At 37.6% G+C, this 20,920-nt stretch overlaps 1 protein-coding gene across 1 annotated transcript; it reads right to left on the reverse strand.

The window, feature by feature from the left end:
* Positions 1-2,080: 2,080 nt before the first annotated feature.
* Positions 2,081-20,075, reverse strand: cfap221 (cilia and flagella associated protein 221). Its single transcript, XM_053314291.1, has 24 exons — positions 19,946-20,075; positions 19,286-19,386; positions 18,805-18,891; positions 18,583-18,678; positions 17,994-18,094; positions 17,708-17,811; positions 14,939-15,098; positions 13,208-13,340; positions 12,561-12,687; positions 12,303-12,414; positions 12,140-12,227; positions 10,807-10,896; positions 10,051-10,146; positions 9,051-9,138; positions 8,659-8,744; positions 8,156-8,236; positions 7,746-7,853; positions 7,458-7,613; positions 7,248-7,333; positions 6,847-6,925; positions 6,553-6,653; positions 3,315-3,407; positions 3,134-3,241; positions 2,081-2,217 (listed from the first exon to the last, which is right to left on the reverse strand). Exons 1-24 carry the CDS (start codon positions 20,073-20,075, stop codon positions 2,082-2,084), a joined length of 2,547 nt encoding a protein of 848 aa, XP_053170266.1. The 3' UTR covers position 2,081.
* Positions 20,076-20,920: the final 845 nt, after the last annotated feature.

Raw genomic sequence — 20,920 nt, forward strand, 5'->3', positions numbered from 1 at the left:
ACAGCAGTCCCGATTTGCATGACACACAACTGAATGTCAGAAACAGACAGCAAGGATGTCAGGACTGTTATTTAGAGCAAAGATGTTTATGGTGGATAAACATCTGACATGGCATTAAAGCGGAGTTTATTTTCTGGCTCCCACTCAGTCTCACCATCATCTACATACTATACAGCACTCACTGCATTTTTCATCTCTATCTTTGGTTGGAGACATGAATGAAACTATTTCAATCCAAAATGATTTTAAGAAACTAGGAAATAAGCTGTATTTCTTTTAATAGCCTGAGGAGCTAGTGATTTATATTTGAGGCAAAACAAAACAAACCTGGCATGCCTCAGGTCTTGTAGCCATTCAAAGCCTTACTTGAAGCCATTCCAACCACAGACTACGCCAAAGACTTTGTTCAAAGTCAAACCAAATGTATTTCAGCTTTTGACAGACGTTGCTGGGTTTCAAGTCAAAGAATTTCAGGGGGAACATAGTATCTCTGAGGGGCCATTACTCTGTAGCACAACTGACCAAAAACCACAACACAATTTCTCACCCAGGAAGTGTTAGGGAGTAATTCAGTGGAATGTGTGAAGTGAAAAACTGTGGTGAGGAAGAGCGAGAAGACGGAGAAAGAGAGAGACAGAGAGAGACAGAAAAAAGGATACTGTTAAAAGTTAACATCATCATCAGGTCGCTTCAGGATATTGTTGGTTTGTCCCAGGAGTTGGAAATAGCGGCCAATGGAGTACAAAAAAAATGAGAGATTCTGTCTCACAGATGACTTCTCATTATCTGTCTGTTATATATGTTTTAAGAGTTTTGAGGAAAGTCAGCTCACGGTGGCGAACATGTCAACTGGGGAAGGCTATTTCCTTGCCGTGGGGCGCCACACAAATTGGGCAGACTGAAGCAAACATGCTCCTGTTTTCACGGTTGTGTCTGTTGGCATTTTCATTTCATTTCATTTTTCAATCAGGGTGGAGAATATAATAATAGCACCTTTATTCACGAGATGAAAGCTTTTTTTAGTGGTGTCCTCTGGATGAGGGTGCCTGAGTGGAGTCCTATCTTCCAATGTTAAGATCAAGTGAACAGTGAAAAAAAAACACATAGAATATACACTGGAAACTGTAGATGCTGACTGCTGGGTGTATGAATTATACAGACTGACTGCTGCTGAACTGTATCTCCTCTTTTCGTCAGGAGTATCTCTCACATTTCTGTTACTATTATTACACTATCTATTACACACACACACACACACACACACACAGCTGACAGAAGGACAAATACATGTGGAAACCCCCTCTAATTCATCAAAGAGTTGGAGCTCCCTCTAGAGGTGGGAGTAGACTCATAGTGGATTGGACTCCATCCCAGTGTGATCACAGGCTGTCAGCTATTTTGAAAATTAAATTATGACCTACTGTAAGCTGCTTTCTTTTTACAACCACATAAATATATACTGTTAAATGTTGAATTGATGTTCCAAATGAATACGTGTAGAAATGATGGGATAGCTTACAAATCATATTAGAAGTTGAATAAGAACTGTGAGCATTTCTGGCAATGAAAATGTCTTCTAAAGACTTACCGTCACATCAATGGAAAGCATGAATTACTTCTTAATGCATTTACATTATATCTATTTGACTGTCACCAAAGATCAAGTATGACACTGTTGTTTTCAATATAATACAGTTTAATAGTGATAAGTGTGTGTTGCTCCTGACGTCGTATTTACATTTTGCTTTGTGTATAAAAAAAAGCAGAATTATAATTTTTAATGTAATGCAGCTGTCAGAAATGTAATGTAGCTTGAGTATACTGTAGCTGTGCTTATATACAGGTCTGTGTGGGTGGAGGGATAACAAATTTCCAGGCTTTGTAAGAGCATAGGAGGGGAGCTTACTGGTAATTTTGAGTGGGTGGGAGGGAAGGCTTATAGGTGGGCGAGAAGGTAACCAGGTTTTTATTTTACCGAAGTGGCAAAGCAGACAATGTAGAGTATCGTATGGGTGAGTTGGATGGGTATAATGTTTATTTTTAGACCTGTTTGCTTGTGTATACATTCTTGTGTGTTTTGCCTATTCACGGTCCTCTCCTGGTGGATGAGAAGTTCTCTTATTGACTCCAAGACACTTCAGCTTGCCCATCACTCTTTTTTCCATCTGGCTGAACTCGGACATGTAGGTCGCTTCTATCTGACGCTCTCTGTGGTGCCTGTGATAGAACAGTGTAACATTACCAATGAAAAAAACTGAGGAATTAAAACTGGATGAAATAGAATAAAAAGACTCCATTTGGCATCAAAGGCATTAAAACCACTATTAAATGAAGCAATGCTAAGCCATATTGTTGAATTTATTATTGTGTAAAAATGCAGCATTAAAAATATTTTCTTAATGAAATTAATCTGTTTTGTAAAAGATGTGATAAAATGTCTCTCAAAAATAAAATAAAGTCTGAGAAATATGACAGAAAAACCAGTCACATTATGAGTAGCTGTTACAATATCATGCAGTTACATTACCATTTGCTACAAGATGTTATCTACTTACATCAATATAATGTAAATACACATTAAAGATGATGTATATTGTGAATTTGTGTGATTCGTTGGCTTATGAAAAAAGGAGACTCAAGGGTTAACTTAGTACTAATACAACCTCACTTATGAGTCTTTGCTGTAATTACGTTGAGATGCTGAAACTTCTTCCAACGACACCATTTCGATTAGTGTTAAAACTTAGAAATCTTTTGATGGATTTGTTTGCCTGCTATGACACAGTTTAAAATGTAGCATCATCCTGCATGTTCCAGCTCCCAGGAAGCATTTGTTGGAAGGAACTCCAGGCACACGATTTGCACATTCATTAACTTCATGTTTAGTTTATCCTGAACACTTCCTCTCTTCAAACTAAAGTACAATATGTTTATCGTCCATTCTCAGAAGCCCTTTCTGTAGTATGTGTCTGCCTGTACTTAAACATTCATCCTATTTATTGCATGGGAAGTGCTTCCTTTGTGTAAATAAGCATCCGTTGTGCCTAAAACTCAACATCTTATCTCTTGCATCTCCACTTGCATCTCCGTCTTTGTGATATATCCGTACAATTCATCATACGAGTACACTTACCTTGCTGTCACTCCGGTAGCTGGGTTGCTATTGGAGACCAGCACTTCCGCAGAGAGGAACTCTGCTCTGATCATCTCTGGTGTCAGCTGGACTCCTGAGCCTTCGCACCTGCAAACGTACATTTTCTAAGAAAAAGGCTTCCAACGAGAAGATCAATAGCGCCAATGTTCTAAGTGCTTACGGTTTGTCTGTTGGTGCTGTCAGATCATCTGGAGGGCCGGTGAGAGGAGGAGGTGCTGTGAGTGGAAGTATATCGGTGCTGTAGTCGACAGACCTGGAAAACACAAAGTGCATTTTCCCCTGAAGAGCCAGTCCACATATTAGATTGAGATTAATGTAACTACTCCATTTTACCTAGATGAAAGGCAGCTAAGGGTTGTTTGAAATCTCAGTTTGAACAGTGATTAAAGTGCCCCTGAGTAAAGTTGATACCACTTAACGGGAAAAACAGAATCCAAACACTGATAACCGGTAGGTTTGCTTTTGGAAGTGACCATGTTTGGACTGTCATATGAGACCTAACAGAAACTTTAAAATAGTAGGGTAATGGGAATACATACACAATACAAGTACACAGAGAAACAGTCACATTGTGTAAATAAAGGAGTCATGACCTGGATTGGGTGGCACCTGTTATGTGTAAATCCATTATTCAGCAGTAGTAGGAACTGTTAGCTAGTTTTAAACTAGTGAGGTTGCAACATTTCTTTTTTGTAGAAAAGTGCTACGTAAGTAGTCTTTTTGACCACTCAAAGCACTTTTACATTACATGTCACATTCATACACTGTTGGCACAGCCATCTGGAGCAATTTGGGGTTAAGTATCATGCCCAAGGACACACTGACATGTGGACTGGAGGAGCTAGGAATCGAACCACCGATCTTCCAATTGGTGGATGACCTCCTTAGTAAGAACTTTAGTAATGGAAGAGAGTGGGTGGAGTAGGTGGAGAAGAGTGTCAAGAATGATCTGTGACAGAAGGGTACCAATAAGAGTGAAAGGAATGGTTTACAAGAAGGTAGTAAGACCAGCTACGTTGCATGGTTTAGAAGCAGAGGCACTGAGAAAAATACAGGAGGCAGGGCTGGACGTGGTTTTCTTTGGGAGTGATGAGGATGAAAAGCTCAGGTTGGACGGTTTGGAGACACACGTGGTTTGAACATGTGCAGAGAGATGCTGGTTATATTGGTAGAAGGACGCTGAAGATGGAGCTACAAGGCAAGAGGAAAAGAAGAAGGCAAAAGAGGATGTTTATGGATAGGGAGGACATGCAAGTGGTTGGCGTGACAGAGGAAGATGCTCCTCTAATGGGTGTAATCAGAAGAAGAAGACTCACTGTATAAAAAAAACACACTGTCTTGCTGTCAAGCTGCTGACAAGTTAATACTCATCTTCTCTTACGGTCATCTGACATTAATTATATTGTTTGTGTTTGTATAATAACTGGAGATACTGAATTGAGGCAGTGATAATAAGACTGAGGAAGGAGGCTGGAGGAAAGTCATCATTTGCCTAAAAAAAAAAAGAGAGAAAATATTAGAGAAAAAGTTATCCTGCAGATCAGTGCTGACGGCATGAAGAAAATACCTTCTTTTGCTAGGCACCTGATTATGTAACATACCGAGGAAGGTGAGGAGGGGGAAAAAAGGAGAGAAAATAAGATCCAAACCCATGCATTCATGAGTAGCCTACATCATGTTAATAGAGGTTGCTCAAATTACTTACTTTGGCTTCATTAGCTCTGCAGCTTAAATAGACTTTAAACAATAAATCCTGTCATGCAAGACACATTACACATGAGATAAGTTTCTTGAATGGGGTCAGAAAAGGTTTTGCACACCCGATTGGCATCAGTTGTGACAGGGTGCATAGAGTAGCGTGCACCACAAATAGAACAGGGCAGCCCTGTGCTGTGTTTCACCAATATACTACATCAAAATATCATAATTTATTCACTGTCCATTTAGGCTAAAAACTGAATAAATCATTATTTCACTGTGTAAGTGGAAACACAGTTTGGGTCTCTTTCCATCCATATGGCCTACATTCTGCACGCAGGAAGTATTAAATTAGAGGTATATAGTAGTACTGAAGGAAAGAATGGTTTAATAAGAGTATGTTTCTACCTATGCTTCAAAATTATATATGTAGTCTAACACTAAATCTTAAAGTCAGTTTTATTAAAATAAGAGAGAGAAGAGATGAATGTTTTAAAGAAGTTGGCCCATGCTTTGTGATTAAAAAAAAAAAAAGAGAATAAGCCATCAACCAAAACAAATGAAAGTAATTAAACTGTTTTTTTAATTCAAATCAGAGATTCTGTAACCTGAGGGAGAAAACTAATCTCAACACTTAAGGCTTATTTTGGTTAATGCAACAGTAGAACTAATGAATACAAGGAGAACGCACCTACTGCACACCATTTTCATGTCCTTATCAAACCCTAAAGGGATGTAAATAAAAGCTAATTTCACAACAACTAAATAGAATCAGCATCAATAATTAAAAATCCAGAAATGACAACTGCTGTAGGGGAAAAATACAGCTGCTATCCTCCAGCTCGATGAATAAGGAAAGAGTTCTGCTCGATATGTAACAAGCAGACCGTTTGACATCCTGCAACCTGGCAGGTGCTGGAGGATGTGTGGACAGTCGGATGTCATGTTCTTGAAATACTGTTTGTGAGATGATGAATGGAATCCCGAGCTATAAAATACTGATGCCTCGCTTTGGCAACTTGACACAGGGCTTAGAGAGGATAAATGTCTCTATAAAGAGAAAGGAAGGAGACAGGCGGACAAAAAAGCTGTCTGTTTTGGCTATATTTTGTGTTTGGCAATACCTATAAATGTAATAAAACATTTAAAAATTAAACTATTTTAAACTACTTTTATTTTGCCTCCCTTTTATAATGTACAATAACCTACCTGAGTGGATCTTGTTATATCTACAGATAAACATCAGGTACAAATTCAAACACTGATTGATGTATTTGGAGGACTGCTACTCCCAGTTCTCATTTTCATATATTGAATTTAAATGTCCTCGAAAGCATCAGTAACGTAGCGATGACGGATCTTGCTACCAGAGGGTCATGAGTTCAAATTGCCTCCACAGGCTTAAAAGCTATGGACAGAGGAAATAAACACTTGCCACTTTCCATTCTGTAAATAAGTATAATAAATATGTACTCGTGCTTTTTGACCCCGAGATGCTCCAGTTGGAGATTCTCAGTGGTTTTACATGGGAATCTCTGGGTGAATGTGACTCTCTCCCTCAACTTCTGGGACTCAACTACCCTTTTGCCTTGTTACATGAATAAGAGAAAAAATAGAAACTGGAATAGCTACAGGCAGACTAAAATGTTCTACAATAATTGGACTAAAAAAAGCCTGCACCCATTTCAGCTTGGACCTACCTGCGTGGAGCAGAGTCACTGGTGAGAGTTGGCTGCTTGGACAGACAGTTCAAGGTGGCAGAATCAAAATTCGTCCATGTCATGACTCCTTTGATCAATCCCTGCATCAAATAAAACATTTAATGAATCACTGATGTGTTAGGAGCTGGTGGTTCAATCAAAACATACAATATACAGCAGCTTCCTGCATGTTTTAGGTACCTCTACACTCTCTCAATCACACACCTGATTCTAAGTATTATCTCGTTATCAGGCAGCTGAAGTTTGTCAAGGGCGAGAAGCAAAGAAACTCACCTTGCGGTCCAGAAACTTTCTCTGAGTATGTTGAGTTTGTGTCTTGACCCCACACATGTTGATCTCAGGGTTTGTATACCTGCATACAGAAAGCAATTTCCTTAATAAAATCTGGGTTTGGTCAGATAATAATCAATATATTCAACACCAGGTATATTCAACAGGTGTACAGCTGGGCACTATTGAGTAAATTCCTTTTCTTAGATTTTTTATTAAAACAGTGAAAGATTTTGTTACCATAAACATGTACTTACTAATCTTAACATACATTAACTGTCAGTTTTAGACAACCCTTACAATACAGGTCTGTTATTCAGATAGATTACTTTATAAATGCAAACAGAATTATTAGAATCGGTTTGATATAAATGGACAATGTCATTGAAGATGAGTCCTTGTACCTGGGCAGAGGGCAGAGGTGGAACTCCAAATCACTCTCAAGGTATTTAGGAGTCGGTTTGTAAGCCTGGAGGCCTGGAGCTGGATTCTAAAGCACAACATGATGAGATACATATGGACACAACACTAGTTTAAATATACTGCCACATGTTATGCCTTTCAGTTTTTCATACTTTAACTTTAGATTATAGAAAATGAATGAAAAGCCTTACAAAGATTCTGAGTGGGTTGGCCGGAACAGGTCTGAGCAGAGCTTCGGGGGCAGTGAAGGTCAGAATATCTGGAGCCTCCTTTACTTCTACATCTGCCTCTTCATTTTCATGCTGCTGTTCCTCTTCTGCTCTGGGAGACTGTGGTACCAGCTCATTCTGAAAAGTGTTAACACAGAAACCAAAGAACAAATGAGTAAATATCTCTGAATGAATGACTCAAACAATATCTAGATGATATATTATGAATGAATGAGTGATACTGGCTAAATCTGGGTGATGTGTAGATACCGGAGCTCCAGTACGAAGCGGTCTGGCTAAAGTAGAGGGTTTATAAAAGTTAAATGCCTCCCAGGCTGATACAGGCTGGTATCCCATGAGCTTATAGTGCTGAGGAACCTAGAGTAGCAAAACAATCCCAACAGATAATAAGGTTATAACAGCAACACGGCATGGACACAGATAAGAGAAATGATTTGTGGGATGATTTATTGGAAGCAACAGAGGAGAGATACAGAATGCAGGCTAATTATAATTTCAATCTCTTGTCATATCCATTTTTGTGAAGTGTAATCACACACACAGAATACATTGTATATATTTTGCATTGTCGCCTTTTCTATTAATTATGCCTGCTGGATACATCTATTGATTTATAAGTATGGTGTTCATGCAGAGTACCCGCTGCAGTAAATACATACTTGAAGCCTGAAGAAAGGGATACGCGCTGTCACAGTCACATCAATAGGATCCACAGGCACTGAGACTAAATTACTGGGACCCTGGAAATATCAAGGAGACAAATGGCACTATTTGTCCAATTGAGCACTGAGGCCTCTTCTCTGCAGGGCATCAAGAAAAATGGAAGATTTAATTAAAGTGCGGGGAAAGCGAACTTCCTCTTTGATTCCGCTGTTAGATCAAAGATGTCTTTTAAGTGAAGTAATGAATGAAAATGGTTTCATCTCGAGGTAAATAATCAGCTCTCACTTGCTCATTTTTCAGTGGTATCTCATCCTTTGTGGTGTGTCAGCTCTCATTTAGTGTAGTTTTGAATAAATAGGCTAGACGAGCTGATTTGCAAAGAAGTTGTTTTGCTGGCAGACATTAACGGGTAGGTGTACTTCAAACATAAACAGCAACTTCTAATCTGCAGTGGGATTGTGTGATATTTACATTCTGCATGGTTATGTAATGTACCCACCAGCTGGTCAGCTTCTTCAGAGAAAATGGGGAAAGAAAATGGAAAGATTCTCTCTGAGGAGATCTTCAGATCACATGTCTTATCTTCTTCAGCTGAAAAAAAACATACCAAAGGTTGTGTAAAAAAAAGGAAAAAAAGTGCATTTCTACATGTTACATTCAGGGTCAGTGGTAAATGTGGCAATATTCAGCGTATGACTAAATAAACACAACAACACAAATAGCCACGCTCCTTGAGGCATGCATGTACTGTACGTTTCAAGAAGCTCATAATAACCGGAGGGGGATTTCATTTAAATTTCTACCTCTAAGAATAAATTCAATTAAGTATGCTTTATTGGCATGGCATGATGAAATTATTTCTGAATCAAGAGATCACGCGATAAGCTAAACCTTTCTGTGCTGAGGGCAGGTTCATCATACTGTCAGACAGTTTCCTCAATGAGGCCAATCTCCGGTTCATGAGACATCGGATCACAACCTGTGAGAGAAGAGTACAGTGTGTTACTGTTTTTGGCAAGTTTGTTATTCATGTGACTCCCAATCTGTCGAGGTTTAGAAAGTTTCTGATAGCAGATGTTCATGAAAGCAAATCCGATCTGGATTAGCTGCTAAAATACACCAGCTATTTAAGATTTTCAGTCAATATACTTAATAAAACATATTCAACTGAGCTTAATGCTAATGTAAGCATGATAACATGCTCTCAGCGACAATGCTAGCTGGCTAATGTTTAATGTTTACCATGCTCACGGTTTTAATTTAGCGTGTTAACATGATAGCATGAGATAAAAAGTAAAGGGCTCACAAATTTTCCTTATGTGAATATGACAATGCATCAAACTGTTGCTGAGATATTTCACATGAGGCTTTATTTTGTTTTATTTGAATAGCTTTTAGAGGCTTGAAGAGATAAATCACGGTAATTTACAAAAAATAAAGCAAAATAAAGCAAATTTAAGGAATAAAATGCATGTCAGAAATAATTTTGTTTTTATTGTCCTGTCCTGTACTGTCATCTCACAACCCCTCAGATGAATCCAGCAATATATAGGCGATCCCTACTGTAGGTTGGGAACCACTGTTCAAATCTATTAGATCAACCAGCAGTTGGGAAAGTGATGCATGCTCATCCTGTGGCTTTAAGAGGCCATGTGGGATTACTGGAATGCGTTCTACCCAGGAATGAATATTATACATTTAGTGTGTGGAATGTACACATGGCTGAACTAAAGGGAAGGAGGGGTAGCTGCAGGACCACCAGCCTTCTCCTGAGGGAAGAGGAAGATGTGTGTGTATGTGTGATGTGCATCAAGCCAAATGCCCATTCATGTGTGCATTTGAACATATAACCCCTGATGACTTCACCATGTGTTTACATGGATGTGTGTACCTTGCGTGCTGCCTGCTGGAACAGTCTCAGGGCTCTCTGTCTCAGCTCCCAGTGAAAGCTGGAGTAATACTGGAAGGATGGAGCTCCCTCGGGGGCCTTGAGGAGGTTAAAAAAGACATTTATTGCTGACTTCCATATGCTCATTTAGCTTTGTTACATTGAGCAGAACCAAAAAGTGAAATTTCATGAGGTCTGAGTTTGGAGTTTTTAAATGACAAAAGATAGCAGAATAGTCAGAATGAATGTTAGATTGGATTTAACTGCAGGACAGGCTGTAAAAATCTGATTAATTTGATCTCTTCTACAAAAGCGAGTGGAGAAAATGTTTAATCTGCATGTGCTGTGCTGGTACTGAATAATAAAAACTTTTACCAAGTCAAGATATGGTCCTACTAAGAATTCATTTAAGTTTCAGATGTAAATGTTTTATATAGTGCCTTATATACTGTCTATTTTAGAAAGAGTCCTGAACAAGGGACACAGTCCAAAACTAACACTGCATTAAGCTGCTATATTGTTTCATTCTTTCTCTAAAAAAAAGGGTTCATTAGTTTCCTTAAGCTAAGTTTCCAAAGCTCAGGCTTCAGCTACACAGATAATACAAGACAATTGGTTGTTTGTTCTGTCTCTTTGTGGCATTTATTGACAGTACAAACATAAAACATCACCATATTTAACCTCTAACTTGTTTTCAGCAAAGCAAACCAAGTGAAATGTGACAGTTCTGTATGTGGGTCTATAAACATGGAGGTTTACCTGTCCTGCTTCACAAAGCACCCGTATGGAGGAAAGTTTAGCGGGTCCACTGGCAAAGTCTTCCTCCTGCTTTACATCCCCCCTTTTTACCTATAGTAAAAATCAGTTGGCAGTCTGTTTAACCAAGGCGAAGAGATGAGACAGTTGCTAAAAACATAAACGGCATCCACAATGCAGAAAAAATGTCAAATCCTGCTACCTTGACAGCAGCTGTGACACATTACTGCTTTTAGTTCAACAAGAAGTAACTTAACTATCAAAGCAGTTTATAGTACAGTGTGTCACCTTGTCAAGAAATGTGCTAAAAGAAGCTGCAATACAAAGGAAGATTTGTACGTGGCATAAAAGTGAATGTATACGCTTTTCTTCTTCTTTTCTATTTTTGCTCAGCACTTCAGAGTTCTGGCAATGACAGATGTTGGAGGGCTGGTGGAAAAAAAATATTCCAATGTGTTTATGCTTTGTTTTTTAAGGTTAACTTGAAATCCTTTGGCTTAAGAGGCACAGGAAGAAATGGGCTTAATGGGGTGTGTCTTCTTTCTGTGAAACAATAGCTATCAATGCTTTGGAGACCGAGGAGCTTCACAAATTCTTGTCCAACTAATTGATTTCAACAAAAAAGGTCAACATGTATGATTACCCAACGTAGTCTGTGTGATGAAAACACTGTGTAGCAAAGCTGTGAATCATTTGACTCTGATGCAAACAGAGGAGGAGGGTTAATCTGGCCTTAAATAGACAAGATTCAAAAGAGGACCTATAGAGGAAGATAATAGCTCTTCTTCCTACCACAAAAACAACAGGGCTCCCATAAATTATCAAACTGTGGGGAAAGATATGACGCTGTAAATGCGTGTGTGTGCATTATAAACAGTGCAGGTGGAGAGGAGACGGGGGGGGGGGGGGGGAGGAAGTACTGTTAAGTGTCTGTGAGAGTTCTGTAAACTATTCAAATAACTTTTCAGAAGGAACTCAGACACACACACAGACTCGTAATTCAAAAGTGATTTGACTTTGGCTGAGTCGGCATATTTCCTCAATAAAATCAATCATGGAAGCAGCTTGTTTGTTTCAGAGGATGAAAATTGCAGCGCGATCCAATACTGCTACAAAAGAATCAGGTTATGACATCGGCATGCATATGGTGCCTTGGAGTAAACGTCCTGCTTAAGTGATTAGTCATCGACACATCTAGTATTAGTCATGTTGAATTAAATTGAAAGACCAACGCAAAGTATGTGAAAATACTCAGTTCTGGTCCTTCAGGGTCAGTGTCCTCCACTTTTCTATTGTAGTCAATGGCCAGATGTTCAAACTGAGGGAAAAATCTCACCATGTATTCATATAGTGCGATCTCTCGGTCCTCCACCACTTGCCTCCTGGTGTGCTCTGACATGGGATCCTTACCCAGATGAACCTGCCTGTTTAGAAGTTAAAAAAAAGACTTAGGAGTGTAACAGGAAATGTTGGTTATCAATTACAAAAGTTTCACCTACCATCTGTGTTGGTTGGCTTGCTCCTCCTTCACATTCTGTTGAACCTTTTTTATGAAGAGGGCCTCCTTCATCTGCCTGTTTTGTAGACCCACCATACCGCCGCTGGATATGACTAAAGTGGAGAGACACCAACAAGATTATGGAATGCAATGGAAGCAACTTGAGAAAGAGTGCAAAAAGGAGAACAGGACACACAGTTAATTCATGGTTTGATATGAGCGATGCTAAAAGTGAAATAAATCAATGGGTTGTATCCACCTTCCCTCAAGTCTTTAGAGCTGAGCTTATTGGTGTCTTTGATCAGCATCTTTGCCACCCCTGCAGGGGTACAAACATCCAGCTGAGGCTTCAATCCAGGCTTAATCCTAGTTTGATCTCTCACTGTCTACAGGACAGGAAAAGAAAAAAACAGCAAGAAATGAAAGACAGAAAAAAATATTGAAGTGTAGCTATGATGTTTTGAGTGAATTTGACTTTTTATTTAAACAACAAAAGTGTCAGTTGTTGTGAAACTGGTATCAAAAAAAGATAAATGTGGAACCAAAACTAAAAATGTTCCCAAAAGTGAATCAGGGGCTGCTACAAGAAGATGTGTCTCTCTCTACTCCCCCTTTTATGTAAAGTGAAAAATAAAAATGAATTAATTAAGGTAAAAGACTAATATGCACATCTTACACTGAACTTATATAAAGACTTTTTCATTTTTCATGAAAGAGAGAGTTTCTCATAACTATTTTCAGCATAAGCATGAATTCATTAACCTTTTCATGGTACACCAGCCAGCTAAACTACTGCTGCATTTACAATCAGGATAAAATAGTGATGTGATGGATGAGACACAATCAGCCCTCTAATTTGACAATTTGACATTTTTGTACAATCTCACCCAGTAAAACGTGCATTACCTTTGATTTGTCTGCCTCCTTGATTGATATGTATTTGTTTTTACTTCGAGGAGGGACTCGTGTGGTGGTGGGTGAAGATCCTTTGGACTCTGCAGATGCTGCATCTCCTCGACTCGGCTTTCTTTTCAGTTGACTATCATCCAGAAAAATAAATAATTAAATAAGGACACACTCATATTGGACTCACATAAGGGTCATAGTAGATTCATCACTAATTCAACTGCGACTGATATTTTTTTGCAATTAGTTTCAAAGTCAATAGAAGACAAATCTAAATAATATATAACCTAAATAGGTTTTGTTTTGTTTGTGAGGTCCAGGTTCACTTCTGGAATCATTCCAGGGTCAGTTTCATAACAGTGAAAGAACAAGCTCTTAATTGGATGTTTATATAATAATATATATGGGCACACAGAGACTCAAGGGGCATGGTGGCAGAGAGGCTGAGCAATGAGGTTAGAAGCCAGATAATAAATTTCCATTATATTTACATTCTTCCAGCTGCCAAATAGTTTCAAAATCAGTGTACCCGTTCATGTTTGTAAATCAGGGTGGATAAATATTAAAAATACCTCTCAGTATACAGAGGTAAGTGTCACTATCTGTGGCCACAAAATTGATTCAACACCTCTCTGACGCATTGTCAACAAAAGCTGAACATTATGAGCGTCACAAAGATTAATTTTACACATTTATTGCAGGGCTATTTTACTGAATTGCATTAGATTGCACTACACTTACGGAAAATGCAACACCGAAGCAGAGATATTAATATATTAAAATTAACACCTGTTTATTTTTAAAATAGCCTCTATCTATGTCAGATAAGCCGAGCAGGGGGCAATCAGCAGCAGCAACCTAGTGTCAGGTGTTGGTGGTAGGATAGAAAAACAGTGACCCTCGCTAATATCTATGTATTTCTTTCACTGGCACATATCTCATCTTTTATTTGGTGCCACCGCAGGGAACAACAAACAGTGGGAGAATGTTTTATATGCTAAACATTCAATGGGAAGCATATCCATCTTGATATCAGTGCACCAGCTACCAAGCTATTTTCATGAATTATTAACTTTTGGTCGAGATAACACCAAGACAGTGCAGTGGATAGAGCTACTGCTACGTGATTTATAGCACCCTCTCTCACTCTCTCTTTCTCTTTCTCTCTCTCTCTCTCTCTCTCTCTCCCTCTCTCCCATGGGAACAGAATTAAACATTAGGTTTCATACTGGCTAAAAATGAAAAAAAAGTGGGAGCACACAAGGCCATTTCGTTTGAATACAGTGGGTGTGTATTTTTACCCCCTAAATGAACCATCTAGCCTGCAAATTGTAATCATCACTGAGCAGCAAGAGGAGGAAGGGAAAGGTGCTTTTTGGTGATTTTATCCCATAATTCATGATTTTTGTTGCTTATAAAAATGGAAGACAAGCTGGTTATTAACTCACCCACAGTAAACACTACAGGGAAAAATGAAAATAATACAAGGATATGTATATTAAATATGTGTTTTACATCAACAATACAGTGTATATCTTTGTGTTGTAATCTTTAAACTGTCTCCCCCAAGTTTCTTCTACCAGAATGTTAATAAAATCCAGAGAGATTGGTGTGAACTTGTGGCACCTGCTGCGGGTGATGGAGGTAACAACAGAGTACAAGATCGACCAGTATGATGTGTTACAGTGGAGTAAAAATACTTTACCCAATACAATCAACTGCTCTTAATACCTGAGGGCTAGGTGAGGGGCCGAGCTCCCAGTAATGGTGCAGAGGAAAGGTTTAGTGTTGAACTGGGAGATGACCAGCTGGATGGTGACCTGAGAAGTCTCATACTGGAAAGGAGTGAAGGTCACCATGATCTTTAGCTCACCATTGGCTGGTATTATACCTGGAAGAGCAAAAATAAAACAAGAGGGATGAATGGATGTGTGTGTGTGTGTGGCTTGCGCAGGTCAGTGATTACCAGTCAGGGACACTTTTCTGCAGATGCTAGGGGATACATATATATATATATATATATATATATATATATATATATATATATATATATATATATATATATATATATATATATTATGGACATGGTTGAAATAAATAGCTTAAAGTACATAGTTAAAATAGTTATCTTAAAATAATGGAAACATAGTTAAAATGGCTTAAAGTAATGGATAAATGGTTATAATAGTGAGCTTAAAATAATGTATACATAATTAAAATAGTTAGCTTAAAAATAGATACATGTTTGAAATAGTTAGCTTAAAATAATGGATACATAATTAAAATAGTTAGCTTAAAAATAGATACATGTTTGAAATAGTTAGCTTAAAAATAGATACATGGTTGAAATAGTTAGCTTTAAAATAATGGACACATGATTAAAATGATTAGCTTAAAGTAATGGATAAATGGTTATAATAGTGATCTTAAAATAATGGATACCTGATTAAAATAGTTAGCTTAAAAATAGATACATGGTTGAAATAGTTAGCTTAAAATAATGGAAACATAATTAAATAGTTAGCTTAAAAATAGATACATGGTTGAAATAGTTAGCTTAAAATAATGGAAACATAATTAAATAGTTAGCTTAAAAATAGATACATGGTTGAAATAGTTAGCTTAAAATAATGGAAACAATTAAATAGTTAGCTTAAAAATAGATACATGGTAGAAATAGTTAGCTTAAAATAATGGATACATGATTAAATTAGTTTGCATAAAAATAGATACATGGTTGAAATAGTTAGCTTAAAATAATGGATACATGATTAAAATAGTTAGCTTAAAAATAGATACATGGTTGAAATAGTTAGCTTAAAATAATGGATACATAATTAAAATAGTTAGCTTAAAATAGATACATGGTAAAGCAGTTAGTTTAAAGTAATGGATACATGTTTAAACCTAGTAGCTTAAAGTAAAGGATACATGGTTGAAATAGCTTAAGAAAATGGATATATAATTAGTTATATTGACGTAATGGCTAAGTGGTTAAAATAATTAGCTTATAGTAATGAAGAAATGGTTAAAATAGTTTGCCTAAAATAATGGATACATAGTTAAAAAAGCTTAAAAAATGGATACATAGTTAAAATAATTAGCTTAAAATAACAGGTAAATGGTTAAAATGATTAGCTTAAAGGAATTGATACATAGTTAAATAGTTGGCCTCAAATAATGGATAAATGGTTCAAATAGTTTCCTTAAAATAATGGATATATGGCTAAAATTGTTAACTTAAAGTAATGAATACATAGTTAAAATGATTAGCTTAAAATAATGGCTAAATGGTTAAAATGATTAGCTTCAAATAATGGATGAATGGTAAAGAAGTTACCTTAAAGTCAATTATAAACAAATGAAATAGCTGAATAACTCTTTTTTTTACTCTAAGAGTAATTTATAAACAGTTGGAATAGTTAGCTTAAAGTAATTTACTGCACAACCACTTAACATGGTTAAAAGTAAGAGATAACAGTTGATGTGAAGTAGTGAACTAAAAGTGCAGACAATGTTTACTTGAAGAAAAATGTAATAATAATTAAATAATAACGTAATAGTAGTTAATTTAAACAGTATCCATTTGATTGACTTGAAATGAACACATTTACAATATAACAGGTGGTGTCTCTGAAGAGGTTTTGTGCTCATCAGATACAGCTGTGGGCGTATGTCAGAGAAGAAAGGCTGGGAACAGCTGGTGTAGGTTATCCAGCCAACTGTGATGTGAAATCTCATTGATTATTGGGTAAAGACTTCAAATACAAATGAACTATACGTGGTTAAAAATGGGTGATGCTTGACTATGTGATTGTAGAGGTTGTTCTTACTCTCTTGATCCCTGACAGCGATAATTAACACGCCAAAAAACAATATAATGTTGAATTACTGCTGTTAACTGCTGTGTGACTGAACGTTATAAACTGTTGATGTTTTTAAGTGGCCATGTTTTAATGTGTATATAGAGTGAGGAAAAAGGACAACACATAAAAAGCATATCCAAGTTGAGAAACCCAATGATGTCTCTTCATTTCAGTCCTTGTACCAAGTTAAAACCACAGCTGTAATTCAGATCCCAAGTGCTGGTTCCGCCATGTGTTATGATGCTTCCCAGACCATGAATACTGTGTAATGTCAGTGTTTGGAAACTGGAGGCCTCCTTCAAGTTCTGCAATGACTTATCCAATACACAATACATACCAGTCCAAGGTTTTGAGAAAACCCAGGTCACTGCTCTGCAGATGGGTTACGTTCTTAATCTGGTAGACTAAATGAAAACTATTGAAGGAAAACAACTTTATTCATCCATTTAACCTTAAGTGCAAATTCTGATATTTTTTAAAAGGATCCTTTTTGCAACTAAAAATAACAACATGCAGAATATCCAATATGTTACCTATAAAATACTAAAATGCCCCAATATGTAATGTACAAATCAAAGTAATGCAATAGAAAGATACTTTTGATGATACATTTATTGATTTCACTTGTTCTCACCTGCTAGAGGATGGATGGAGAAGGCCTCATGGGGCTGAATAACATACACCTGAACCTCAAAATCAATGGGGCAGCTGCATCTCAGAGGAATAGCGTGGCTCACACTGGAGACAGGAAGAAACAGAGATGAGAGATTTGTTTTGTTATGATTTGACACAACCGGGTGAATGGAAGCATGGTTGGTTGTACAGGAAGAATACAAAGAGACAGGAAAGCCCTCAGGCAGGTGGGAGGTCAAGAAAAAGTCCAGAGTAGATCCTGCACGACTACACACACACATACACACCTTTGTCCAAGTGGTACGGCTGGTAGGTTGATATGAGGAGGGATGCGCAGGTCATCGATGACAGGGTAAGCATGAACTGGAATTAATAGGTTCTCCTCCCCCTTAGGAAGGGTGTAAGTGGGTTGAATGAGCAAGACAGAGCAGAAAAACATAAGAGGGAGGTTTCCAAGTAAACACAGAGACAACAACATTGATAGATTGTTTCGTGACATGTATGATCAGCGACAAAAATAGGTCTGTGACCAATAACATATTTGTTTGCATGGAATAATAATATTAATCCCAAATTAAGCACTACTGACGACATCTAAAAGTAAATATATGACACAGGAAATACCAGCTTTCTCCCAAATAACAATATTTGGTTTCAGCATTAGCTTATCTTATAGCTTTCATTCGTTTTTCTTGAGAGTTTTTCCTTGTGTGCTCAGTTGTGGAGTCAGATAAACTAGGTTACATAAGTGACCTTTAAAAGGCGTGCATGTCTTTTCCGTGATTGTTATTAACATCAATCATTTGTGATTAACTGTTTGATTTAAGTGTAAAACAAACAGTGTTAGTGCACTGCAGAAGGCTGTGGGATCTTAACCTTGCAGTGAACCCGCACACAGTCATAGAAGTAACGCCACTCATCGGGACAGAACTGGACCTTAAGGGTGTAGGCGAGGCCAGGGATGAGTCGATACTTAACAGAAATCAGACAGAACAAGGTTAAATCATCACAAAACAACTGATTACACTACAGACAAACCGAGTCTTGAAATCTTATATTCAGGTCATGATTTATAATGAAAGAAGGGGAAAAAAGTACCTTTTTGGTGTAAGTTGTTTGGAAGTGCTTGGTTTGGGTGGGGATGATATGAATATTCATTACCTCAGATGAGATGTTGATTAGTTTCTGAGGGAGAGGAAGAGGAGAGAAAAAAATCATTAATTTCCATCCAATCATGTGCACTTGAGACAACTATTTCCATAATCTGGATGCTTACATCCAGTTTCATCAAGCATAAAGGGAGTAAAATCAGTGCCCATTCAATTATATCCAATTTATCCTTGATGGAAGTCAAATGAAAGGAATTTAAGATGTGATTTGGTTTTTACTATTATTTTGATAATACACTGCAATGTTTTGTAAAAATCCAAATGATCTGCTTTTGGTGGGTGCATAAAGTTTAATGAGATCTGTCACAGTGCAAAGCAGACTATCTGTCCTGTGTTTGTATATAGGAGAGTGAAATAACTATTGGTGAAAGCACCACAAATATTCAAACCTCAGCAGTATTTTTCCTCACCAGGCTCTTTAGGTAATCCTTCCCCAGCTCAAACCCACTGAAGTGAAGCATTGAGGGCTCTGCTTGGATCAGGCTGTTGCTTTTCACTTTGGTATAGATTTCTATAAGAACATGAAAAAAACAAATGAAACCGCTTGAATGGAGGCTTACTTGCATTTGCAAACAGATACATACACTATAAAAAGTTTTAGGATTTTTCAGGCTGACAAGATAATGCAAATATAAACTAGAGATGATAAAGATTATGTACATTTTGCTTTTATCACACATAGATGGTTGTTTGTCACTTGAATGTAAAAAACAAAACAAAACAAACAGTGTGTGTGCCAAACAACTGCAAATGAAAACTTGATGACGTATCACAGAGGCAATGGGGAAATGTTTATTTCTGTTGCTTCCCAGAGGGAGGTCGAGGTTAAGTGTGCTGTGCATCAGCAGCATCCCTCTGGCAACAAAGATTTTAGTGTTGTGATTAAGGTCATTTCACGGTTAATTTATGGTGTCTCATGAAGGAGTATGTCTATAAGATTAGCTGTCATTTCCCTGAAAGTCTGTGCATGTGTGAGAGAGAGCATACTGTGTCAACTATGTTAATATTAGTACTCAGTGTTCACAATCAAAAAGAAAAAGGGGGGAAAAAAGTATTTCAGGCGTTCATACTTGATTCCAGTAGATGATTGGGGATGTTGGCTCTGCTTCTGCTCTCCTCCACCAGCTGGCTCAGAGGCAGAGGAGTCCCTCTCCTGAGGGGCTCTGGTACTATGTGCGGGCCAGAGAAGGCCACCTCCATCCTGGCAAAAAAAGGTCAGCTCTCACTCCTCCTGAGAGAAATGACAGCAGGCTGGAGGACAGTCAAGGAGACAGCGGCCTGTTGGGAAATACTATGTTAGGTCTTTTTAATCCGAGAAGCAAGCTGTGTTGTGAGCAAGAAGGTTAACAACAGCTACTCGCGTCAATTTAAAGTTATATAGAAAGAGTTTCATCAAGTTCTCGTGAAATATTCTTTCAACAAACAACCTTCAGGACTTACTTATGTTTTAGATACACGCTTGAATGTGGAAGTTTGGATAAAACAGTCATATTCCTTCTGTTTTCTTAACAGATGCGTTTATTTTCGACGCCTCCCGTTGTTGTTGTAGAGGATCCCGCCATCAAACACTACCGTTGCCATAGTGACATGTGTAGTCTCAAGGGGGCGGGACAAACTTCCTGTGAGCGAATACGATTTGTTGGATGCGCGTTCCATTAAACGGAGTCAAATATACCAAATTGAGACCGGAAACCAGCTATTCCATCTCCCAAATAAAAAACCAGAACAGAAATATGCCGTTGTTGTTTGAGTTGTATGTACTATAATACAAATGAATGGAAATAGCACTATAATTTATTGGTTCCAAATACACTTGGTTTTTACACTGACTGCACTATACAATATATACATGTACCCATAATAAAATGTAAAACCACCACAAGACAATATAAAAAATACATTTACATAATGATTAAATAAAAAACAAGCTAACATTGAATAAGACAGATAAAATAGGAGAGAAAAAGTTACAACGCAGTGTAAGATATTAAAACAAAAGCCTCAAATTTGATTCAATAAAAGGTAGCGTCAAAATGAAAAGTCTT

This window comes from Scomber japonicus, chromosome 24 (genome assembly GCF_027409825.1).
Source record: "Scomber japonicus isolate fScoJap1 chromosome 24, fScoJap1.pri, whole genome shotgun sequence".
NCBI classification, from domain to species: Eukaryota; Metazoa; Chordata; class Actinopteri; order Scombriformes; family Scombridae; genus Scomber; species Scomber japonicus.

Coding starts and splice junctions, on each gene's coding strand:
- cfap221 (XM_053314291.1), bottom strand. CDS start 20,075: ATGGAGGTGGCCTTCTCTGGCCCGCACATAGTACCAGAGCCCCTCAGG. Junction 7,334..7,457: donor CCAACCCACTCAGAATCTTT/GTAAGGCTTTTC, acceptor GTTGTGCTTTAG/AATCCAGCTCCAGGCCTCCA. Junction 6,926..7,247: donor CACCTCTGCCCTCTGCCCAG/GTACAAGGACTC, acceptor TTCTGTATGCAG/GTATACAAACCCTGAGATCA.